Genomic DNA, 25,757 nt, shown 5'->3' with positions numbered 1-25,757 from the left:
AGGAAGTCTTGCCAAGGTGTTGCTTAGACTGCAGCCATTCCCCTAAGATCCTTAAAGCCCTCTTAGAGGATCTAGCTAGGACTAGCTTAGTATAGGTGGACTTAGCTTGTTGTACGCCCAGCGAAAACTCAGATGGTGGAGAGCGGGGAATAGCAGAGACAAAGTGGTCTGGGTAAACCTCCCTAAGTAGAGCCAAGACCTTACGAAAATCAATAGACTGTGGTGAAAGCTTGGATTCATCCACATCTGATGAGGGATCCAGGTGTGCCTCCTCATCATCCGAAGCCTCATCACCAGAGTGTAGAGAAGAGATCGGACAAGAATGCTGAACTGCAGAGTCAGAACGAGAAGGAACAATATTAGTGGTTTCCTCTTCAAGTGTCTGTTGAGGGAAAACCTGAGGCTCAGACTGCAAAGGCTGAATAACAGACGAAGCAGAAGGAAGGCGCATGGGTGGAGGAGGCTGACTCCTAGCATGAGTGGTTGAACCCAAGGATAGCGCTTGCTGAGCGGTTGGAGGAAGCGGAGTAGCAAGTTCCTGTTCCTGTGGTATGAGCGGAGCATGATGAGGTTGAGGCTGCGCAGAACAAGTTAAATGTCTCGCAAGCTGAGGCTCCTGAGGCGCAAGGCCAAGGTGTAGTGGTGTTTGCCTGGTGGAGGGTTGAGCTCGCTGCAGCGAGAGCTGAGGAGACTGACTCATGGACGGGAGAGGTTGTTGTACCTCAACCGAGAGTTGCACCACTGGTGGAGCAGCAAGGGGAGGCGGAGGAAGAGAGGTATAATCCTCCTGATCCCATAGCAAAGGTTGCCTTAACAAAGGCGGAGGCTGAACACCACTGGGAACAGCAAACTCAGAATGTGGCTCAACATCGTACGCCTGGCAGGAACTGCGATCAGGCGGAGCGAACGCAGGCGGAGCGAGAACAGGCGGAGGGAGTGTAGGCGGAGGCGGAGGTGCAACACTCTCAGCCCGACACTCACGCATCAAGTCCGAAAGCTGTGCTTGCATGGACTGAAGAAGAGTCCACTTGGGATCGGCAGAAACGACAGACATATCAGGCGGAGGGCAAACAGTAGGTTCGGGGGTAGCCACTACAGGGGTAGGAAAAGATAGGGGATCATGAGGTGAGGAAAACAGTGAAGAGTGAGAAGAACTCCTCCTAACTCTACCTCTCTCTAACTTAGTTGAATATTTCAAAAGACGGACAAATTCCAATTCCGAAAGTCCGGCGCATTCCTCACATCGATTTTCTAACTGACATGGTCTGTCCCTACAGTCAGAACAAGCGGTGTGAGGATCTACCGAGGCCTTCGGAATACGCCTATTGCAAGACCTACATCGTCTATGGGAGGGAGCTTGCGAAATGTCAGACATCTTGAATCCAAAGAGTAAGTCAAAGGGGGTTCCAAAATCAAGCAAAAATTCGTTAACCGTTAATCAGGACTATATAAAAGCTATCTAGCTAATATAAGAAGGTTTCCAGTAAAGCGACAGCCGTTAATCTGAGAGAATACTTCACCAATTAGCCGTGAATATACTCGAAGACCATAAGCGTATCCCAGAACGTCTTGCCGGAAGCACGACAGAGGAATAATTGAGGAGGTGTCAACAAGAAGTACTTGAGTACCTGGCCACAGGTGGCGCTGGTAAGTACACCCCCTTCTAGTATTGTGATAGCTGGCGTATCCCTCCATAGAATTCTGTCGGGCAACGGAGTTGACAGCTACATGATTATCGGGTAAGTTTAATATTGAAAATCTTATTTTCTAAGTGATTCGATTATGTGGATTTCACAATAAAATAGAAATATGCGGTGTGAAATGCTGAATGCCTTGGAACGTATATAATAAAATGAATTATGAAAGGTCCTGTAGAGGTTAGGGTTCTCCTGCAGTATAAGACCAGAAAAGCAGACTTTAAGTAAAGTGACTAAAAAAGAAAAGCTCTGATTAAGCGTAACATTTTTCGTCCTGATATACCATACAGAACATCTATACAGTACTACTTCAAGAAAGTCCCATGCTGGGTAAGAAATAACTTGAAGGGAAGTTAAGGGATGAAGGATAAAGAAGCTCCATGGCTAGGTTAGCATAAATTCCTTTGGCCTGAAATTTTTACATTGTTTAAGTAATATTGAGTTACCAATGGTTTGTGTTTCTCCTTCCCTCAAGTAGAAACTTTTGCATAAAGATATGTTAGGATGCATCTATTGAAATACAAATGGTGCACTTTTAGGGTAAACATAAGGAGGGAATGGTAAGGAAAGGTAAAAACCTTCAGCAACATCACCCTAGGTTAGATTAGATGTATCTGTCCCTATTATGTTAGTCTAATTTCTTTACTTTGTTCCCTTCATGTTATAACACATAAGACCAATATACTTTCAGAAGTGCTTTGAGTGCATTTCCTATTGGTTCTAGTCACAAGCTTTTCTGTAAAAAATATAACCTCATCTTTCAGTAAGACATTCCCATTCACTGTTCAGTGATATTCAAATTTCCATGAGTAAGGATACAATGTTCTAGGCTAGGCTATGGGGAGCACTGAGGGTTAAATTGTAGAACGGTGGACATAACTGATGAACAATCCTACTTGCCGGTAACTGGGCGGTTGCCGGCAGGCGTCGGACACCAATGTAAGCAAGGCTAAGCCAAATACTGTCTATCTAGTTTAGTAAAATGGGATCTAACTTTTTTCAATGCCTAAGCCAAACTATGTCTGGTGATCCATAAATGCTCCACTAGAGGTGTCAATGTTTACTTACGACGGTGCTCAGGTAAAGATCTACCTACCTTTCCTACTAAGGTACCTCATAATCTAAGAACTATGAGTGGGTACAATAAATGATTTAGCTTTATCCCATAAGAATAATGGTAGAATACCATCATTGAGACTAAAGTTAATCTATGCTTATTACAGTAATTTACAACCCAATTCGGTATATATTTACAATTTTGATTTGTATCTACATGATTTTCTTTATTCTTACTGACACAATTTTCTCCTATGCTATCAACTTTTTTCGGAAATGCACTGTTCTTACTCAAAAGGATAATTTACTCAATCGTCCCTTAATAATGGAACACAACAGCTGTGTGCAAGGTTAGGGGAGAAGGGAAAGGTGTAACGGTTAGGGGGAAAGGTAAAGGAGTAAGGGTTACGGGGGGAAGGGGAAGAGAAAGGGGGGAAGGGAAAGGGGGGAAGGGAAAGGGGGGAAGGGAAAGGGGGGAAGGGAAAGGGAAAGGGGAAAGGGGAAAAGGGAAAGGTGTAAAGGTTAGGGGAAAAGGGAAAGGTGTAAAGGTTAGGGGAAAAGGGAAAGGTGTAAAGGTTAGGGGAAAAGGGAAAGGTGTAAAGGTTAGGGGAAAAGGGAAAGGTGTAAAGGTTAGGGGAAAAGGGAAAGGTGTAAAGGTTAGGGGAAAAGGGAAAGGTGTAAAGGTTAGGGGAAAAGGGAAAGGTGTAAAGGTTAGGGGAAAAGGGAAAGGTGTAAAGGTTAGAGGAAAAGGGAAAGGTTTAAAGGTTAGGGGAAAAGATAAAGGTTTTGGGAAAAGATAAAGGTTTAAAGGTTAGGGGGGAAGGGAAAGGTTTAAAGGTTAGGGGGGGAAGGGAAAGGTTTAAAGGTTAGGGGGGAGAAGGGAGAGGTTTAAAGGTTAGGGGGGAAGGGAAAGGTTTAAAGGTTAAGGGGGGAAGGCAAAGGTGTAAAGGTTATGGGGTGACCCCACAGGTACAAAGCATCCCCATCCCGGTAAATACAAACACAGAAATTATGTCAGGTTAGGGCGCGGGTACCTAATGTTAGTATGTATCCCATTAAATTCCCTTACTGCTCAAATATATCATCGACATCAGTCTCCATTAGGAACAGGATTATTGATGTTGGACGAAGTTTATTGGAAAGAGTAAGACTGCATAAATAGTCCTATAACAGGAGGCACAATGGTAAAATTATAGTTACGGACGGAACAACATTTTGAACAGAAAAGTTTTTCCTGCAGTAAATTATGTGCTTTCACTGAATTTGACATTCAACAGCAAATAAACTGAAAACCCGTGAGAACGCCAAAGAATGGGGATATTTTATAGAAATCTAATGGTTTTTGCTCTGCCGTGGGATTACTTTGCTCATGGAAAAAGAAAAACAAGAAGCTCCTATGTACTGGCAAGTGATACACGCTGAGCTGCGCATGCTAACCCCACTAATCATTATTTCTTAGACAATTAGGTTTTTTATTTGCAGTGAAAATAAGTGTCCTTTTTATAGAAAACGGATGTTTTTCCTTATAAAACACTCAGCTTTTTTCTTATAATAAAAAAACCTTTTTTCTGTCTGTAACTATAACAAAACCAGAACTATTGTAAATATTTTCCATTAGATGACAACAAAAGTAGACTATACTAGGGTAGAAAGACTAAAAAAAAAAAATGAAAAAATATTAGTTTTCCCTTTATTCTACAATGTGGTGTGAATTGGTAACTAAGAGCGCTGGTGTTTGTATGCTTGCTTGGCAGTATGGAGTCTCTAACACTGTAACGGCTTGGCCAACACATTGCCACAACTTATTAAGCCGAATTAAGCCAACGTTCCTGCAACGGTGTTTGGTATTCTACATACAATAACTGTTTTACTAGATTGCAATTATAGTCATTTTTCGTTAATTTCACAAACTTGAGGCCAGTTATCAAGTGAAGCTTAAATCGGCTTGGGTAACTTTACTGCACGCTCCTTGGATATCTTTACTCATATAACATCTAATACCTTACCTCATAGCATTATTTGTTACATTACTTCCATTGACATTTCTTTGATGTTTTAAATTTCTGGCTGGTATTTGAAGTCACACAAAGTAACATCAGGAGAAGAGACACGAACTACGCGCTCTCAAACTCAAAAGTAGAGAGGGTAAACAATTCGTTCCAGGTAACCAGGTTCCTCATTGCTCTCTCCACAACACTGTGATTGTGGGCACACTATTAGATCAAAGCCCAAAGTTCATTATCATTATTAACCTCCTACACAGACAGCAGAGATTTCATGCTTTTACTTCTAACTTTAAGGGCCTCTCTTATATACTGGGCTGCATCTTTAGTTGGTGTTTCTAAATTTCCTATTCTATGTTATTGTTTCTAAATTTCATTAACTCATTACAGCTAAACATTTGCTCGGTAGTATCCTCTGCCTCCTGCACAACACACAAAGCCCATCATAATCATTCCTGTTTCTATAATTTTCTTTTAATTCTAGCATATTCAACGTTGTTTTCATAACTATTATGGCCCCACGTAGGCTACTACTAATATAATTATCACTTATCTAAAAAGTAATTAAACGAAGTCAATATAACGAGAACAAAAATTTAATTTTGGAGGTCTTAACTAGCAAACTTAACAAATGCACACACTGGCGATAAAGTATTAATAGGGAAAGTTTAGTGGGATAAACAGTAAATCTAATAAATAACAAATGTTACAAATGACAGAAAATACAGCATGCAACGAAATATTATCTCTCCCTTTTTTAGGCTACTCTAATTTTTTACCTCCAAACAAGCAATTGTAATTTCATGTTTTTAATTCTAATGCAAATGCAGCATTGAATTTTGACCTTCTGCAGAACTCCTATAGTAACGAACTCTCCTGTCATTACAGTTTACAAACCTATACTTTTCCCTTTCTACTTTCCTCTATTCACTTTTTCTCTGTCGATTTTTTTTTTTTAATTTATATCCCCTCTCATTTCAACACAACAACCCCCCCCCCCCTCTCCCCGACAAGCTTTGTAATAAACTTTCCTCAAATCTTCCATTTCTTTTTAACTTACCTTTTATCATTCAAAGTTATTCCATAATAAAAAGTATATTATTATTACTTTATACTCTGTGCCATATACATATCTCAACTTTTCCCATTACTGATTATTGAAATTTTTGCAAATATCCATTTAATCATATCGTCATACATACTAGGCAAATTGGTCATCTTTAATGCTTTGTTTTCCTTTTATTCATCCACAATCAACATGTAAACTGTAATTCCATAAAACTAAGCTCAACACATTGGTAATATTTATTCACACTTTATTCATCTCATTTATATCCATATGCATCTTTTCTACCCTATGGCTTAAGTCTTCATTACTTAATCACATCCCTATCATTAATCTTTGTATACCACACAATATTATGTTCATAAAAAAACTTCTTCAATCACCTTTACACTACCCTAATAAATTCAAACCTGAAATACCTTAGAAACTTAATTGACTCTCTTAATCCCACATAGCAGTGGAGGAGCATTTCACTTGTAATCTTATCAAATTCTTGTCCTTTTCTTTTGCAACCTCAGCATATTTTTCCTGTTGTATCACTTAATTCTGCCTCTTCTCACATTCAACAAATATACAAATACTCACTTGTTCAACCCAAGATTCGTCTCTTTTTAGATAGCAAACTTGCTAACTTTTATCGCATGTATTTCAAATCAGAACTTCTTATTGCTACCCTTTCCTCTCTTAACTTCCATTCCTCTCTGCAACTGCACTTCACATAATCAATGTTTTCTCTCTCTTCAAAGTTTTCATTTCATTATAGTCACTCTTTTAATTCCACCCTTGAAAGACGGCAAATGACTCCTGCTAACTTACTGACTTATCATTCTGGAATCTTAAGCTTACACTTTCTTCATCTACTCATTCAGTTTGTTTTTAAACCTAATCATTTTTTTTCACATTAACATATTTATGTTTTAATTACCATTACAGTTAAACTTCCACTCATTTCTCTGAAGTTGAAAATTGCATCTACCCTCACCTTTGCTTCCATCAAATTTGATCAAATATAACTTAACTGCACAATTATTTCCTTAACATTGCATAAAACCTTTTTAGGTCTATATTGCTCCTACTTCCATTTCATCTATGTTAATAATAAAGCTAATGAATTATTTTCTTTAAAGTTACTTTAGTACAAGAGAGATTCTATTAAAGTACTCAGCATTCTCAGTGCCAAATTTGTATTATATTATATAAAAAAAAAATCTACATAATTAGATCACTTACCTTTCCACACACACATATGAATACTTTGAAAAAGAAAAAAATAAATACTAAATATGACGGCTATTAATACTAATCTTATTACTGAAACATGAAGAGTAGACATACAACTTCACAACCTCAAAGTTACAATGAAAGGAAAATAACTTACACTATCACTTACCTCAGTCCTATTATTTACAAGTGCAAATGGTTAGGGAGACTAAGGAAGAAACAGGGAGTGAGGCAATAGTAAAGAGTCCTTGCACAAGCTCCTGGTCTCTGACTCAACAAACCTTAAGGTTCTGGATCAACATTTTCCATGACTTCAAGGGCATCAGTATCAAGCGACTCAGATGGATGAATATAAAAGATTTGGACCATAAGACCCAATGATGAGGTACGGATGGTCATTCAGGATTAAGGCATAACTGGAGGAAAACCTAGAATTTGCTCAAAGATGTTGAAGTTAAAAAAGAGGTTTGATAAGATGGGAAAAAGTGAGAACAGAGATAAAGTGGAAGGCTAAAAAGCTGGAACAGATAATAGACAAAGAGATGCTGCAGCCAATCTTTTAGTAATGCTGTCAGTGTACCACGGGCTCATCAACTTCAATCTATCTCGATTTCATGGTCATTCAACTCTTTAAAATGTTATTTTTATTAATAAAATAAATTTTTGAATATACTTACCCGATAATCATGTAGCTGTCAACTCCGTTGCCCGACAGAATTCTATGGAGGGATACGCCAGCTATCACAATACTAGAAGGGGGTGTACTTACCAGCGCCACCTGTGGCCAGGTACTCAATCATTTGTTGTTGACACCACCTCAATTATTCCTCGGTCCACTGGTTCTCTCTGGGGAGGAAAGGGAGGGTCGATTAAATCATGATTATCGGGTAAGTATATTCAAAAATTTATTTTATTAATAAAAATAACATTTTTCAATATTAAACTTACCCGATAATCATGTAGCTGATTCACACCCAGGGAGGTGGGTGAAAACCAGTGTACATGATTAAAGGATAGCTAAGTATCCCATATTTCATATAACAGTTATCTCAAATAACAATGAAATAATAAGTACCTGGTAAGGAAGTCGAATAGAACCGTTACTCTGCCTTTTATTTAAAGTTCGTCTTCCTTACTGAGCGCAGCGTTCCTCTTGGAGGCTGAATCAACCCAAAGGTGCCAAAGTACAAGGGGTTGCAACCCTACTAAAGGACCTCTACCAAACCTTTAACCCAGGCGCTTCTCAAGAATGAATAGACCACCCGCCAAATCCAAGGATGCGGAAGGCTTCTTAGCCTACCGTAACAACCATAAAAACAACAATAAAAGTATTCAAGAGAAAGGTTAAAAAGGTTATGGGATTAAGGGAATGTAGTGGCTGAGCCCTCACCTACTACTGCACTCGCTGCTACGAATGGTCCCAGGGTGTAGCAGTTCTCGTAAAGAGACTGGACATCTTTCAGATAAAATGATGCAAACACTGACTTGCTCCTCCAATAGGTTGCATCCATAATGCTCTGCAGAGAACGGTTTTTATTAAAGGCCAACGAAGTAGCTATAGCTCTTACTTCGTGGGTCCTTACCTTCAGCAATGCAAGGTCTTCCTCCTTTAAGTGAGAATGTGCTTCTCTGATCAGAAGCCTTATATAGTACGAAAGCCCATTCTTGGACATGGGTCTCGAGGGTTTCTTGATGGCACACCATAAGGCTTCTGACTGTCCTCGAATAGGTTTAGACCTCTTCAGATAATATTTGAGAGCTCTGACAGGGCAAAGAACTCTCTCTAGTTCGTTACCTACCATGTTGGAGAGGCTAGGTATTTCGAACGATCTAGGCCAAGGACGTGAAGGAAGCTCGTTCTTTGCTAGGAATCCAAGCTGAAAAGAACATGTTGCAGATTCGGTTGTGAAACCAATGTTCTTGCTGAAGGCATGAACCTCACTGACTCTCTTAGCTGTTGCAAGGCAAACGAGAAAAGCAGTCTTGAGGGTAAGATCCTTGAAGGAAGCTGACTGGAGAGGTTCGAACCTAGATGTCATAAGGAACCTTAAGACTACGTCTAGATTCCAGCCTGGAGTGGAAAGACGACGTTCTTTAGACGTCTCAAAAGACTTGAGAATGTCTTGAAGGTCCTTGTTGGAAGACAGGTCCAAACCCCTGTGGCGGAGAACTGAGGCCAACATGCTCCTATATCCTTTAATCGTAGGTGTTGAAAGGGATCTCTCATTCCTAAGATGAAGAAGGAAGTCAGCTATTTGGATCACAGAGGTATTGGTGGAGGATATTGAATTGGCTCTACACCAGCTTCGGAAGACCTCCCACTTAGACTGGTAGACTCTACGAGTGGAAATTCTTCTAGCTCTGGCAATCGCACTGGCTGCCTCCTTCGAAAAGCCTCTAGCTCTAGCGAATCTTTCGACAGTCTGAAGGCAGTCAGTCGAAGAGCGTGGAGGTTTGGGTGCAACCTGTCTACGTGTGGTTGACGTAGAAGGTCCACTCTTAGAGGTAGAGTCCTGGGGAAGTCGACTAGCCATTGAAGTACCTCTGTGTACCATTCTCTTGCAGGCCAAAGGGGAGCAACCAGCGTCAGCCGTGTCCCTTCATGCGAGACGAATTTCTGCAGAACTTTGTTTATTATCTTGAACGGAGGGAATGCGTACAGGTCGAGATGGGACCAGTTCAGAAGAAAAGCATCCACATGAACCGCTGCAGGGTCTGGAACAGGGGAACAATAAAGCGGAAGTCTCTTGGTGATGGAGGTGGCAAACAGATCTATGGTAGGTTGACCCCACAAGGTCCAAAGTCTGTTGCACACACTCTTGTGGAGGGTCCATTCCGTGGGAATGACCTGATTCCTTCTGCTGAGGCGATCCGCTGAAACATTCATATCGCCCTGGATGAACCTCGTGACCAGTGTGAGGTTTAGACCTCTTGACCAAATGAGGAGGTCCCTTGCGATCTCGTAAAGGCTCCTCGAATGGGTCCCTCCTTGCTTGGAGATGTAAGCCAAGGCTGTGGTGTTGTCTGAATTCACCTCCACCACTTTGCCTAGCAGGAGGGACTTGAAGTTCAACAGGGCAAGATGAACTGCTAACAGTTCCTTGCAGTTGATGTGGAGTAATCCTTGTTCCTTGTTCCATACTCCTGAGCATTCCCGTCCGTCCAAGGTCGCACCCCAGCCCGAGTCCGATGCATCCGAGAAGAGATGAATGGCCAATGATAGACCCTCCTTGAGAAGGAGATTGTGCTTCCACCACAGGAGAGTGGTCTTCATCTCTTGGTTGATAGGGATAGAGACTGCTTCTAGAGTCGAGCCCTTGTCCCAATGAGCCGCAAGATGGAATTGAAGAGGGCGGAGGTGGAGTCTCCCTAGCTCGACAAACAGGGCCAGTGATGAGAGGGTCCCTGTGAGACTCATCCACTGTCTCACTGAGCAATTGCTCCTCTTCAGCATGCTCATGATGCACTCTAGGGCTTGGTTTATCCTGGGGGCCGATGGAAAAGCCCGAAAATCCCGACTCTGAATCTCCATTCCCAGGTACACAATGGATTGGGAGGGAATGAGTTGAGATTTCTCTATATTGACTAATAGACCTAGGTCTCTGATTAGATCTAAAGTCCAAGAGAGGTTCTCCAGACAACGACGACTCGTGGAGGCTCTCAACAGCCAGTCGTCTAGGTAGAGGGAGGCTCTGATGTTCGATAAGTGCAGGAATTTCGCTACATTCCTCATCAGATGAGTAAAGACCATAGGAGCTGTGCTTAGGCCAAAACACAGGGCTTGGAACTGATAGACAACCTTTCCGAAAACGAATCTCAGGAAAGGTTGGGAGTCTGGATGAATGGGAACGTGAAAGTATGCATCTTTCAAGTCCAACGAGACCATCCAGTCCTCCTGTCTGACCGCTGCTAAGACCGACTTGGTCGTCTCCATTGTGAACGTCTGCTTGGTGACATACTCGTTGAGAGAGCTGACGTCCAGCACCGGTCTCCAACCTCCTGTCTTCTTGGCCACAAGAAAGAGACGGTTGTAGAAGCCCGGGGATTGATGGTCCCGGACTATAACCACTGCCTTCTTCTGCACAAGTAGCGACACCTCCTGTTGCAATGCTAGCCTCTTGTCCTCTTCTTTGTAGTTGGGAGAGAGGTTGATGGGCGATGTGGTCAGAGGCGGTTTGAGGCAGAATGGAATCCTGTAACCGTACCTCAGCCAACTGACAGACTGTGCGTCTGCACCTCTCTTCTCCCAGGCTCGCCAGAAGATCTTGAGTCTGGCTCCTACTGTTGTCTGGAGAATCTGAGAGTCAGTTCTTTCCCTTAGATGTCCTGGGTCCTTTCCTAGACTTGCTCCTGTGAGAGTCTGGACGGGAGCTTCCTCGGCTGGGGGCTCTACCACGAAAGGGCGGTATGAACCTCGTAGCCGGGGTATCAGCCACTGGGGAGCGATAAGTCTTGGGGACAGAGGTGGTAACCTTAGACTTACGAGCCGATGAGGCTACAAGATCGTGCGTGTCCTTCTGTATCAGGGCAGCCGACAAGTCCTTAACTAGCTCCTCGGGAAAGAGGAACTTTGAGAGTGGAGCAAAAAGGAGTTGTGACCGTTGGCACGGTGTAATGCTGGCGGAGAGGAAGGTACACAGTTGTTCCCTTTTCTTCAACACCCCTGATACAAATAACGACGCTAGCTCACCCGATCCATCTCTGATGGCCTTATCCATGCAGGACATAATTAGCATGGCAGAATCTTTGTCCGCAGGAGAGGTTTTCTTGCTGAGGGCTCCCAGGCACCAGTCGAGAAAGTTGAACATTTCGAAAGCTCTGAACAACCCTTTCAGAAGATGATCCAGGTCTGAGAAGGTCCAACAAACCTTCGAGCGTCTCATCGCAGTCCTCCGAGGCGAGTCCACCAGACTTGAGAAGTCAGCCTGGGCAGAGGCAGGTACTCCCAAGCCTGGTGCTTCCCCTGTGGCATACCAAACGCAACCTTTCGAAGCGAGCTTCGTTGGAGGGAACATGAAGGAAGTCTTGCCAAGGTGTTGTTTAGACTGAAGCCACTCCCCTAAGATCCTTAAAGCCCTCTTGGAGGATCTAGCTAGGACAAGCTTAGTATAGTTGGACTTAGCTTGTTGTACGCCCAGCGAAAACTCAGATGGAGGAGAGCGGGGAATAGCAGAGACGAAGTGGTCTGGGTAAATCTCCCTGAGTAGAGCCAAGACCTTTCGAAAATCAATAGACAATGGAGAAAGCTTAGACTCCTCCACGTCTGATGAGGGATCAAGGTGTGCCTCCTCATCATCCGACACTTCATCAGCAGAGGGTAGCGAAGCGATCGGACCAGAATGCTGAACCGCAGAGTCAGAACGGGTAGGAACAATAACAGAGGTTTCCTCATCTTGAGGGAAAACCTGAGGCTCAGACTGCATAGGCTGAACAACAGACGAAGCAGAAGGCAGGCGCATGGGTGAAGGAGGTTGACTCCTAGCAAGAGTTGAACCCAAGGATTGCACAAGCTGAGCGGAGGACGGAGGCGGAGTAGTCCGTTCCTGTTCCTGTGAGATGAGTGGAGCATGAAGAGGTTGAGGCTGCGCAGAACAAGGTAAAGTTCTCGCAAGCTGAGGCTCCTGAGGCGCAAGTCCAGGGTGTAGAGGAGCTTGCCTAGAGGAGGGTTGAGCTCGCTGCAGCGATGGTTGAGCAGACAGACTCACGGAGGGGAGAGGTTGTTGTACCCCAACCGAGAGTTGCACCACTGGTGGAGCAGCAAGGGGAGGCGGAGGAAGAGTGGAATAACTCTCCTGATCCCAAAGCAAGGGTTGCCTTAAAGAAGGCTGAGGCTGAACAACACTGGGAACAGCAAACTCCGAAAGTGGCTCAACATCGTACGCCTGGCAGATGGTGCTGCGACCAGGAGGAGCAGGTGCAGGCTGGGCGAGCACAGGCGGAGCGAGAACAGGTGGAGGGAGTGTAGGCGGAGGAGGAGGTGCAACACTCTCAGCCCGACACTCACGCATCAAGTCCGAAAGCTGAGCTTGCATGGACTGAAGCAGGGTCCACTTGGGGTCGGCAGAAACGATAACAGACTGAGGTAAAGTCACAGTCGGGCTCTGTATAGGCAGAACCTTACTCCTCTTGGGCGGAGTACAGTCGACCGATGACTGAGGCGAGTCAGAGCTGAGCCAATGACTACAACCTGGCTGAGCACTCGCTGACTGAACTCTCCGTTTAAGCGGTCTCGAGACCTGAGACCAACGTTTCTTCCCTGCATGTTGATCAGCGGACGAGAAGACGGGCTCAATCGTCTGCAGGTGGGAGTGACGGTCTAAGGAAGACACGCCCGCAACCACCGAGGATAATTCTGTGCGCCTAACAAGGCCTGTCGAACCCTTAAGCCCTTCGACATTGCTTCTCCCCTGGGCATGGGAGCTTGCAAGAGGTTCCGGACTGGGAGGACGACTGGCTCGCACAGAAAAATCCTCACGCACCACACTGGCACCACTAGCACTTGGCACTGCACCGACACTAGCACTCGTCACAGCACTGGCACTATTTCCACCCACTGCACTCTTGACCTTCAGTTCTTTAACCTCGGCCATCAGAGACTTATGGTCACTTACCACTGATTCTACTTTATCTCCTAAAGCCTGAATAGCACGCAAAACAGTTGACATATCAGGCGGAGGGCACACAGTAGGTTCGGGGGTAGCCACTACAGGGGTAGGAAAAGGTAGGGGATCATGAGGTGAGGAAAACATAGAAGAGTGAGAAGAACTTCTCCTAACTCTACCTCTCTCTAACTTAGATGAATATTTTAAAAGACGGACAAATTCCAATTCCGAAAGTCCGGCGCACTCCTCACATCGATTTTCTAATAGACAGGGCCTGTCCCTACAATCAGAACAAGCGGTGTGAGGATCTACCGAGGCCTTCGGAATACGCCTATTGCAAGACCTACATCGTCTATGGGAGGGAGCTTGCGAAACGTCAGACATCTTGTTTCAAAGAGTTAGCCAAAGGGTGATCCAAAAACAAGCAAAAATTCATTAACCGTTAACCAGTATTTATATAAAAGCTATCTAGCTAATATAAAAAGGATTCCAGTAATGCGACAGCCGTTAATCTAAGAGAATACTTCACCAAATATCCATGAATAAACTCGAAGACCATAAGCGTATCCCAGAACGTCTAGCCGGAAGCACGACAGAGGAATAATTGAGGAGGTGTCAACAACAAATGATTGAGTACCTGGCCACAGGTGGCGCTGGTAAGTACACCCCCTTCTAGTATTGTGATAGCTGGCGTATCCCTCCATAGAATTCTGTCGGGCAACGGAGTTGACAGCTACATGATTATCGGGTAAGTTTAATATTGAAAAAAGATAGTTGGCATAAGTACTAGGTTATATGGAATACAAAGATGGATGCGGTTCTGGCGTGGTTGCAAGCAAAAGGGAGGGCGTGAGGGAGTCTTTCAGAGGTTTGTTTTAATACAACACAAATGGTAACAAGTTTAACTGATGCTGTTCTATAATTCAGAAAGGCCATATATATGTGGTTTTGTAAATTTCCAAAATTTTCTTTTAAAAATTGAAATCTAAGACTTGATGCACATTCCATACATCTTTCTGTTCTTAATGTTTCTATAATTAAAATGAACCTATGTAAATTTTTATTCACTTTTATGCAACATCCAGATTGTAAGTTCAAAATCAATTTCTATGATATATGAGGGGATTTGAGTTTTGATAACTGTACAGGGCTTTCACCATTTTCTTCTAGTACACATACTAGTGTGACCTTCAGTATCATTTGTTCATAATTTTGCAATTCCTTGTTTGTATAAAACAGCTATATATTTATCTGACAGTATTGGACAATAAACTGCAAAATCTGGTTCACCTATGGTTATTCGAAAATTGATAAATTTAACAAGTCATTTAGAAAGTTCTGTCCTGATTATGATATTTATCCTTCTTTATACATATTGAAGCAAGTTATCTTGATCATGGTTGTCACCCCTACCTTGAACTGTTTGTATGAAAATTTCTAGAACCTAAAAAATTGTGACAGTAAAAATATTCAAGTCGAATGTACTGTACATATATTTTTCCTAAGGAACAGATTGATACTCAAAGTAGTTTGTAATTTATATTAAGACTTCAACGTAATTTAAATGTTAATTCACTTTTGCATTCTACATTCACATATCTCTTTGCTGATGATGAAGATATTGATAAGACCATAAAAGCAAGAGGTCATTCAGCAATAAATGGAGAGATGGCTCCTGGGGTGACCAATATCCTCCCTTTGTGACACCAAAAGTTGTAGAGGTATCAATCTTGATTATTTGGGTATTTGAGACCAATTTTGCTGTTATTTCTTCCTTCTAAATACTTATTTGTTAATTTTCTATAATCCTTCTATCTAGGGAACAGGTAGACACGTTAATCCTAACTTTTTTTAACACAACTTATGGTTCCTTGATACAGTATTCAATACGAATTACTGTGCCTCTGTACTCTGAAAATATTCTAATACAAATAGTCAATCTAACTGCATAACCATATACCCACTGGAAAAGACTTCTAGTCATTTGCCAACAAAACTAATAAATATCTTTACCCGTCCTGTAAAAATTTATTCTGGTAATTTTACCAAAAAATTCTCAACAACTACATCTTTTTTAACCTCTACCAACAAAATTCTCAACATGATTCTGCATGTCCTTCTTTCCACTTCTCTGCAAGAATATTAAACACTAGTTCATTGTTTTGACATTACGAATGTCCTTTATCCTTCTATTCTACTTCATAACCCTCTGCTTCTGTGGTCATGAAGTTCTTGCCTTGTTGAAGATTAGGAGACCACCTGGCTAGATTGTATTGTACCCACAATTTCTTAGTGAGTTTGTTGAGGAACTGGCTCAAGTACTGTTATCATTTATTTACTTAATGGTTAAAATACACTAATCCTTCCTCCTAGAAACAAATACTGGTTTACCAAACTCCAAACACTGTTGATGGCTCTAATTCTTCCAACCACCATCCAATTAAATATTTTCTATCACTAATCTTCAAAACTTCAATTAAGTTATTACTTCTAATGATGGATTTGCAATGATACTGTACATTGTCAATGGACAATGCAGTTACTAAGACTTCTGCTACTGTATGACGTACATACTACCGCTAGATTTATGGGGTCCTTTGACTTGGCAGAGAGTACTACATTGTATCCTTCTCTCTGGTTACGGCTCATTTTCCCTTTGCCTACACACACACACACCGAATAGTCTGGCTTATTCTTTACAAATTCTCCTCTGTCCTCATACACCTGACAACACTGAGATTACCAAACAATTCTTCTTCACCCAAGGGGTTAACTACTGCACTGTAATTGTTCAGTGGCCACTTCCCTCTTGGTAAGGGTAGAAGGGACTCTTTAGCTATGGTAAGCAGCTCTTCTAGGAGGAGGACAGTGCCATAGCCTCTGTACCATGGCCTTCCACTGTCTTGGGGTAGAGTTCTCTTGCTTGAGGGTATACTCGGGAACACTATTCTATTCTATTTCTCTTCTCTTGTCTTGTTAAACTTTTTATAGTTTATATAGGAGATATTTATTTTGATGATATTACTGTTCTCAAAATATTTAATTTTTCCTAGTTTCCTTTCCTCACTGGGCTATTTTCCCAGTTGGAGCCCCTGGGATTATAGCATCCTGCTTTTCCAACTAGGGTTGTAGCTTAACAAGTATTAGTAGTCATAATAATAATAATAATAATAATAATAATAATAATAATAATAATAATAAAGGGATTTTGACGAAGGAAAAATCTATTTCTGGGCGAGGGACCCATGTTGCCCAGTGAAATGCTCCTATAGCACCATTTCTTAGGCATAGTTATTGCTAAATATACCAGAGAAAAAAAGGATGCATGGAATGCCAGGAATAAACCCAGCTCGCTCACTCTATGAGTGTCGGTATAGTAAACTGGGGCGTGATAGAACCACGACCATAGGTCCCTCACCAGTTAGACCTCTCCCTCATCAACATCCCCCAGAACAACGAGGTGCCGTCCTACATCCGACTGCTGCCTCCTACTACGACTATCCTTCCCCACCCCTTTACCTCATTCCTCCATAGCACCAGCGTTGGTCAGACGTGTTTTGCTTTGCTCTGTGTTGTTTTGTGTTTTTGATGTTTTTATATTTTGAGGGGTAGAACCATTATAAATCTATTTCTTTAGCTGCATTAACAAAGTTTCTAGTTAATATTAGCAAATTTAAATAATATCCACTGATAAACAATTAATGAATTTATCACTTCTTTTTTCTACCCTTTTCTTTATACTTACTCTAAGTTACAAATACCCTGTATAATAAAAAAATAGTTTGTATAAACTTCCCTACATTTACTAAAAGTTATAAATACTATAAAAATAGAACTTGCATAAACTTCCCTACATATACTTTCTGTACATTTAAAAGTAGAATAAAAAACTTAAAAAATATATAACTCAATATGGTAAACAATGTACTGTATACAAATCTCTGAAATTGAAATAACATAGCAAATATCACAAAATCTCCCTCAGAGTTTTGATCGAGTAAGCCAATCAAAGTCTTGGGCTTTACGCTGAGCCATTGGATTAATCATCACATTGATAACAGCTGGCCTATCCTTGTTGGATAAAGCCTGCACACAGGAAGCCGTTAGATCTTCTATTTTTTTACAAAAGTAGCCCACATCATCAAAAGCCGTAACTATACGCTCATAATGAACACAAGGGAGAAGCGATGTCGGTGGTGTAGCTATGGTGTTATCCATCCCCTCACGAATATCGCTAAATGTTTCATCATCCAGTCCGCCATATATCCCTGTGAACATTATTCATACATTTAATTTTACTTATATAAATACTGTACAAAATCCAATATGGCTTCTGATAAAAATTTTCCCTCCTTAATACTAATTCTAATAACATTGTTCAATATGTTCCAAAATCTCAGGGCAGAATTTAACTATTGAGACACTGTATGCCTTTTTTCTCTAAAAAAAATAGCAGAACGGATAGACTCAATATCATACAGTACTGTAGTCTTCTTTTCATTTTTCTATACTATTGTTACAATTCTGGTTAACTTTATCATCAAACACATATAAAAACACTGTGCTTACCATTATTGTTGACAATGATAACAACAATTGGAAGATTATATCGATAAATTGTCTCCATCTCCATACCACTGAAACCAAATGCCGAATCTCCTTCAACGCAAATAACTTTCTTCCCGGGAGCATAATCTCGAGTCCACAGGGCAGCAGCAATGGCAAAGCCCAAGCCTACTCCCATTGTTCCAAATGTACCAGCATCTAATCTATGTCGAGGCAGCCTGTAAACAATGTCTTATTAAGGTCATGAATAACGGACGATGACAGTAATTATCTATAACAGTATGTGAAATGTAAAGTACTGTACTAGAATTCATGTTTAGTTTCTGATTTCTGTCAAAAGAGCTAGTCAAAGAACAGACCTATGGAACACCTAGATCTGAAATTCATCTTTGAAAGCAAGAAAAATTACAATTTATTTCGTGATTTCAAGGATAATCAGACAACTAAAGTTCTTGAGTTATTGGTAGTAATTTCAGTTAAAATTCTGATATTGCTCTCTTTCTAAATACTTAAATGGACTTACACTGTGCTATTAATATACACAATCAGGTATATATTTCACTGTGTGGGAATAAGACAATGAAACATTATCAATAGTAGTTACTGATAAAGATCACACAAACCATAAACGAAAATATATAAATATGATACACCCATAAATAGAAACTAATAAAACATGGTTTTCATTTAATTCAAATTGTATTTTGTACCTCTGTAATCAGATAAAATCTCGCAGGAAATAATGTATGAAACAATGAGGCTAACATGGCATGAGTGGGAACAATAATTTTAATCAATGCCAACTTACAGCACTGAAAATTTTATAAAATTTAATACAAGTGAAATAAAACATTTTATACTGTAACTTATCAGGATGTTCACAAAGTTTGGTATTTGCACTATAAAGCATCATTATTCTAATATTTTTATGTTAGAATAGTACTGCATTTCATTTAAAAGGCTTATATGGTGTAGGGCTGATTGCAAGTTTTCACTTCAACTTAAACTGCATTACTTAATTCATTGGAAAGCGAGAGAAACAATCTTCAGTTCATTTTTCTCGAAACCATTGATGAATTCAAAGGAGAGAAAATACATGTGTTGATGATAATACTGTGTAACTTCAAGACAAAGATATATTCTATGGCATAGTTTTTATATGAATACCTAACAATATTTTGAACATCCAATGCAACCTTTTGGGTACCACAAGTAAACACCAAGCCAAAAGCCATTAAGACAAGACTTACCCTTCATAAATCAAAGGACTTAATAATGCTGTACTGTACAAATAAGCAACTATGCAATATACCTACTATGATGCTATGTAAATGACTGAGGCAGACCTAAAAGGTAACTTACTTATTCAAGAGCATGGTGCGTCCAATGTCCATGGTGTTGGCACCCTCGCTTACTATGATAGCATCTTTGGGTATTAATGTGTTAACAGTATCCAACACTGCATAATAATTCAGTGGCTCTCCCATATCTTTAGCCATTTCCTGAAAAAAATATTTGTTAGATTTTGAAATATGATATTTTAATTATAAAATAAATTTTTGAATATACTTACCCGGTGAATATATAATAGCTGCAACTCTGTTGCTCGACAGACAAAAAACAGTAAAAACTCGCCAGCGATCGCTATACAGGTTGCGGGTGTGCCCACCAGCGCCAACTGACGGCCAGATACCACTCTCGATGTAAACAAAGACTCAATTTCTTCTCATCCCACTGCGTCTCTATAGGGGAGGAAGGGAGGGTCGTTTAATTTATATATTCACCGGGTAAGTATATTCAAAAATTTATTTTATAATTAAAATATCATTTTTAAATATTTAACTTAGCCGGTGAATATATAATAGCTGATTCACACCCAAGGAGGTGGGTAGAGACCAGAGTTAAATATGTTTACATCGTATAAGCTAAGAGTTTTTTATTTCATTTTGGCAGTTATCAATATAACAAAACCAAAATAAATAGGTACCTGGTAAGGAAGTCGACTTAGACGATTACTCTGCCTTGTAAGTACGTCTTCCTTACGTAGCCCAGCGATCCTCTTAGGATGCTGACAGACCCCTAGGAGCTGAAGTATCAAGGGCTGCAACCCATACAACAGGACCTCATCAAACCCCTAATCTGGGCGCTCTCAAGAAATGACTTTGACCACCCGCCAAATCAACCAGGATGCGAAAGGCTTCTTAGCCTTCCGGACAACCCATAAAAACATTAAAACATTTCAAGAGACAGATTAAAAGGATATGGAATTAGGGAATTGTAGTGGTTGAGCCCTCACCCACTACTGCACTCGCTGCTACGAATGGTCCCAGTGTGTAGCAGTTCTCGTAAAGAGACTGGACATCTTTTAAGTAAAATGACGCGAACACTGACTTGCTTCTCCAATAGGTTGCGTTCATGATACTTTGCAGAGATCTATTTTGCTTAAAGGCCACGGAAGTTGCTACAGCTCTAACCTCGTGCGTCTTAACCTTAAGCAAAGATCGGTCTTCCTCACTGAAGTGTGAATGAGCTTCTCGTATTAACAATCTGATAAAACTATGACAAAGCATTCTTTGACATAGGCAAGGATGGTTTCTTAACCGAACACCATAACGCTTCAGATTGGCCTCGTAAAGGTTTAGTACGAGCTAAGTAGAACTTAAGAGCTCTAACAGGGCATAAGACTCTTTCTAGTTCATTGCCTACGATCTCCGATAAGCTGGGAATATCGAAAGATTTAGGCCAAGGACGAGAAGGTAGCTCGTTTTTGGCTAGAAAAACAAGTTGCAGAGAACAAGTAGCTTTTTCTGACGAAAATCCGATGTTCTTGCTGAAGGCATGAATCTCACTGACTCTTTTAGCCGAGGCTAAGCATACCAGGAAAAGTCTTAAGAGTGAGATCTTTCAGGGAGGCTGACTGTAAAGGCTCAAACCTGTCTGACATGAGGAATCTTAGGACCACGTCTAAATTCCACCCAGGAGTAGCCAAACGACGCTCCTTAGTGGTCTCGAAAGACTTAAGGAGGTCTTGCAGATCTTTATTGTTGGAAAGATCTAAGCCTCTATGCCGGAAGACCGATGCCAACATGCTTCTATAGCCCTTGATAGTGGGAGCTGAAAGGGATCGTCCTTTTTTCAGGTATAAGAGAAAATCAGCTATTTGGGCTACAGAGGTACTGGTCGAGGATACAGAAACTGACTTGCACCAGTCTCGGAAGACTTCCCACTTCGATTGGTAGACTCTAATGGTAGACGCTCTCCTTGCTCTAGCAATCGCACTGGCTGCCTCCTTCGAAAAGCCTCTAGCTCTCGAGAGTCTTTCAATAGTCTGAAGGCAGTCAGACGAAGAGCGTGGAGGCTTTGGTGTACCTTCTTTACGTGTGTCTGACGTAGAAGGTCTACTCTTAGAGGAAGACTTCTGGGAACGTCTACTAACCATCGAAGTACCTCGGTGAACCATTCTCTCGCGGGCCAGAGGGGAGCAACTAACGTCAACCTTGTCCCTTCGTGAGAGGCGAACTTCTGCAGTACCTTGTTGACAATCTTGAATGGTGGGAATGCGTAAAGATCCAGATGTGACCAATCTAGGAGGAAGGCATCTATATGTATTGCTGCTGGGGCCGGGACTGGAGAGCAATAGATTGGAAGCCTCTTGGTCAGCGAGGTTGCAAAGAGATCTATGGTGGGTTGACCCCAAGTCGCCCAAAGTCTCTTGCACACATCCTTGTGGAGGGTCCATTCGGTTGGAATTACTTGACCTTTCCGACTGAGACAATCTGCTAGGACGTTCAAGTCGCCCTGGATGAACCTCGTTACTAGGGAGATGCCTCGATCTTTTGACCAGATGAGCAGGTCCCTTGCGATCTCGTACAACGTCAGTGAGTGGGTACCTCCCTGTTTGGAGATGTACGCCAAGGCCGTGGTGTTGTCCGAGTTTACTTCCACCACTTTGTCTCGAAGGAGATACTCGAAGCTTCTCAAGGCCAGATGAACCGCCAAAAGCTCCTTGCAGTTGATATGCATGCTCCTCTGACTTGAGTTCCACAGACCTGAGCATTCCCGACCGTCCAGCGTCGCGCCCCAGCCCAAGTCCGATGCGTCCGAGAAAAGAACGTGGTTGGGTATCTGAACTGCCAGGGGAAGACCCTCTCTTAGGCTGATATTGTCCTTCCACCAAGTCAGACAAGACTTTATCTTCTCGGAAATCGGGATCAAGACCGCCTCTAGCGTCTTGTCCTTTTCCCAGTGAAAAGCCAGATGGAATTGAAGAGGACGGAGGTGTAGTTTTCCTAATGATACAAATTGCTCCAGGGATGACAGCGTCCCTACCAGACTCATCCACAGCCTGACTGAGCAGCGTTCTTTCTTCAGCATCTTCTGGATGGAGAGCAGGGCTTGATCTATTCTGGGGGCCGACGGAAAAGCCCGAAAAACTTGACTGTGAATCTCCATCCCTAAATACAGAATAGTTTGGGATGGGACCAGCTGTGACTTTTCCAAATTGACTAGGAGTCCCAATTCCTTGGCCAGATCTAGAGTCCAATTGAGATCCTTCAGACAGCGATGACTGGAAGAGGCTCTGAGAAGCCAGTCGTCCAAGTACAGGGAGGCTCTGATCTCCGATAGCTCGAAACTGGTACCCCACATTCCTGTAAACAAACCTCAGAAACGGTTGGGAATCCGGGTGTATAGGAATGTGGAAGTATGCCTCCTGAAGGTCGAGAGAGACCATCCAGTCGCCTTCCATAAATGCTGTCAAGACAGCCTGGTAGACTTCATCGCGAAGTTTGTCTTGACAATGAACACATTGAGCGCACTTGCCTCTTACGTACTCCTGCAGTGAACATGGCTGCCAAATCATGGAGCCATCCCTGAGAGACTTGTCTCTGCAGAGAACGTGGCTGTCAGATCATTGGAGCCATCCCTGAAAGCCTTGTTTATGCATGACATAATTGTACAGCAAAACTTCAAAGGCTCGAAAACAGCTGTGAAGTTGACCTGTAAAATCTTGGAGCGTCTCCTGGCCAGGCGCCAGGGAGAGTCTACGAGATTTTAGAAGTCTATCTGGGCAGAGGCAGGAACTCCCAAGCCGAGAACTTCTCTTGTGTCATATCAGACTCTCGCTCTATAAGCCAGTTTAAAAGAAGGGAAAGCAAAGGCTGTATCCCCCAAACTCCTCCTGGTGATAAACCAGTCGCCTAGCAAACGTAAAGCTCTCTAGGAGAGCGAGAGAGCACTAGCTTATAAAACAACGGCTTCGAAGTAGCTAGGCCTAGTGTAAGCTCTGACGTTTAGGCGAACGAGGAGCAGCAGTTACAAAAAGATCCGGACAAAGATCCTTAAAAATCAGCATGATTTAATTAAAGTCCATAGAGGGCTAAGCAGCTTTAGGCTCCTCTCCGTCTGACAGAGTCCTCAAGGGAATATCAGTAGGAGGGGGAACAGCAACTTCCTCATCTAAAGGAACCTTGTCCGAAAATAGCTGAGTCTCAAGCAAGGGAGAGACCTACCGTGGTGGCAATGCTTTACAAGCAGAGTCCACACGCACTGGTGCATTAGTAGCGGACCAGGACGCAACGTCATGTAACTGCTTGACAGTCTGTGAACTGTCAACAACAACAGGTGAGAGAGACCAGGACGCAACGTCATGTAACCGCTTGACAGTCTGTGAACTGTCAACAACAACAGGTGCGTGAGGACGCACAGCGTCCACTCGAGACTGCTTTGACCGCCTAGATTGAGCAGTCAAAACAACTCTAGAATGCGGAGGTTGACGCACAGCGTCAAAACAAGTCAACTCCGATTGTTAGCGAACGTCCTGAACGTCAACAGGAGCATCAGCAAGTGGCCTAACGTCCAAATGTGGCTGAAAATCCACACGAGACCGCATCGAGTGTGGTTCTAAACAACCTGACTGACGTGACTTAGCTACGCCAACGTCACCAGGACGCACAAAGGAACGTTAGGTTGGCTGAAAGCCAGGATCTCGATGAGATAAACGGCTAGGCTCAACGTACTAATCGGCAGAATAGTCTTCCATAAGGGAGGCAAGCTTATTCTGCATGTCTTGCCGTACAACCCATTTAGGATCAACGGAAATGGTTGCGGTAAGAGACGAGGGTAACGTCTGTGACCGCAAAACCTTGCCAACAAAAAGACTCTCGGAGTCTGTGTTACGCTTTTGTTAGGCGGCAAGCAGTTTTCCGATGACTGCATAGGGTCAGAGCTGTCCTAATGGCTACAACCAGGACGCTGGACCTGTCCTGAAAGGACTGACTTTCGCTTAAGGGCCTCGAAACCTTGTTTCAGGTTTCTTATGCGAAAAGCCTTCGGATGACGAGGAGAAAATTGTCTCTCTCGCCTTATGGTAGGGGAGATCTTGGTAAGATACACCCGATACCATAGAGGGAACGTCTGTTCGCTGATCAAGGCCTCTCGAACCCATAAGTCGTACGACATTACTTCTCCCCTGGGCTTGGGAGCTTGCAAGAGGTCCCGGACTAGGTGAACGACAGGCACGAACAGACGAACCCTCGGTTACGCAACACTGTAACACTTTGCGCAATATCACTTTATCACTACGATTTTTTGTTTGCACTTATTTCACTGAAATCGAAACCTTTACTGATTTCTACCTGAAGCACGCAATTCTACCCTCATCAAAAGGTAGTAAATGCGAAATCAGTCGTATAATGCAAGCACATTAATACCAGCAAAACACAGTAAACATCTTTTAAGATAAAAAATTCAGTGGCTGGGGAAGAGACTAAACACTAGTTCATTCAAAACTACGTTTTCAATCTCTCACCGTACATTGCCTGGGGACGAGAATAAAACTAAAAACGTTTTATCCTTTCTCCCCGTACAGAGACTAGGGACGAGAGTAACTCGAGAACAACGTTACCCGCTTGAACAGAACGTTTTCTCTTCTCTCTCTCCCTCCGTCTCTATCTCTCTCTCTCTCTCTCTCTCTTGATTTCGCACCTAAGAGAAGAGCCCAATTACGTTTCGTCAAAAAAACATGTTATTTGACCAAAGGAAAAAACTGAAAGGTTTTTCAATTAAAAAGTTCTTTTAAAATAGAATTTAAAACATTTAAGCTTTGAAAGAAGAATGAACAAAACGTCAGAATCGATTTACTCTTTCTGCAAAGTGAAACCGTGATACTCTCTCTCTCTATCGTAACGATAGAGCGCAAACTGCGTAGCATAAATAAACTAAACGTTAGTTCATCTTTGAAAACAGTACGAAGACTATTCAAAGAAAATCTTTCATAAAATATTTATTAAAAATATTCATTTAAAAAGTTTTAAATCATTAGCTCTTTAAAAGCTATTACGATTGAAAAGGGCTCAACGTTGTTTAACTTCGGTTTCCAAGTTAGGACCGCCTACTCTCAGGAAAGGTCGCATATAAACAAATCATTAAAATTTATTTTTATGTTTATTATAAATGGAAAGTTAATCGAAGAGGCCTAATAAAGGCGGTGAGATATAAAATATATAGAGGAAAATCTATAATTAATTTATAACGTGATAAGATAATT

The 25,757-nt window shown here is 42.0% G+C and overlaps 2 protein-coding genes across 5 annotated transcripts in view; both read right to left on the bottom strand.

Annotated features, from left to right (window-relative positions):
* LOC137658579 (uncharacterized) overlaps positions 1-4,851 on the bottom strand; it is a 30,387-nt gene extending 25,536 nt beyond the window's left edge. The window contains exon 1 of the mRNA XM_068393483.1: positions 4,760-4,851. The gene's annotated coding sequence lies outside the window, so the exon portion shown is untranslated. The remainder of the gene's footprint in view (positions 1-4,759) is intronic.
* A 10,138-nt stretch (positions 4,852-14,989) lies between these two features.
* The window catches only part of Hacl (2-hydroxyacyl-CoA lyase), a 320,106-nt gene continuing 309,338 nt past the window's right edge, over positions 14,990-25,757 (bottom strand). For 3 of the 4 annotated variants that reach the window (XM_068393479.1, XM_068393480.1, XM_068393482.1), the window contains exons 9-11: positions 19,574-19,713; positions 18,215-18,429; positions 14,991-17,913 (exon numbers count right to left, since the gene is read on the bottom strand). In XM_068393479.1, coding sequence (XP_068249580.1) covers positions 17,627-17,913; positions 18,215-18,429; positions 19,574-19,713 — 642 coding nt within the window. In that variant the 3' untranslated portion in view covers positions 14,991-17,626. Of the gene's footprint in view, positions 17,914-18,214; positions 18,430-19,573; positions 19,714-25,757 lie in introns of all 4 variants that reach the window. The other variant, XM_068393478.1, reaches the window with a different exon arrangement.

The sequence above is a fragment of the Palaemon carinicauda genome, chromosome 19 (genome assembly GCF_036898095.1).
Source record: "Palaemon carinicauda isolate YSFRI2023 chromosome 19, ASM3689809v2, whole genome shotgun sequence".
Lineage (NCBI taxonomy): Eukaryota > Metazoa > Arthropoda > Malacostraca > Decapoda > Palaemonidae > Palaemon > Palaemon carinicauda.
Note: the sequence above shows the minus strand (reverse complement) of the source record. Positions and strands in the feature narration are given on the sequence as shown.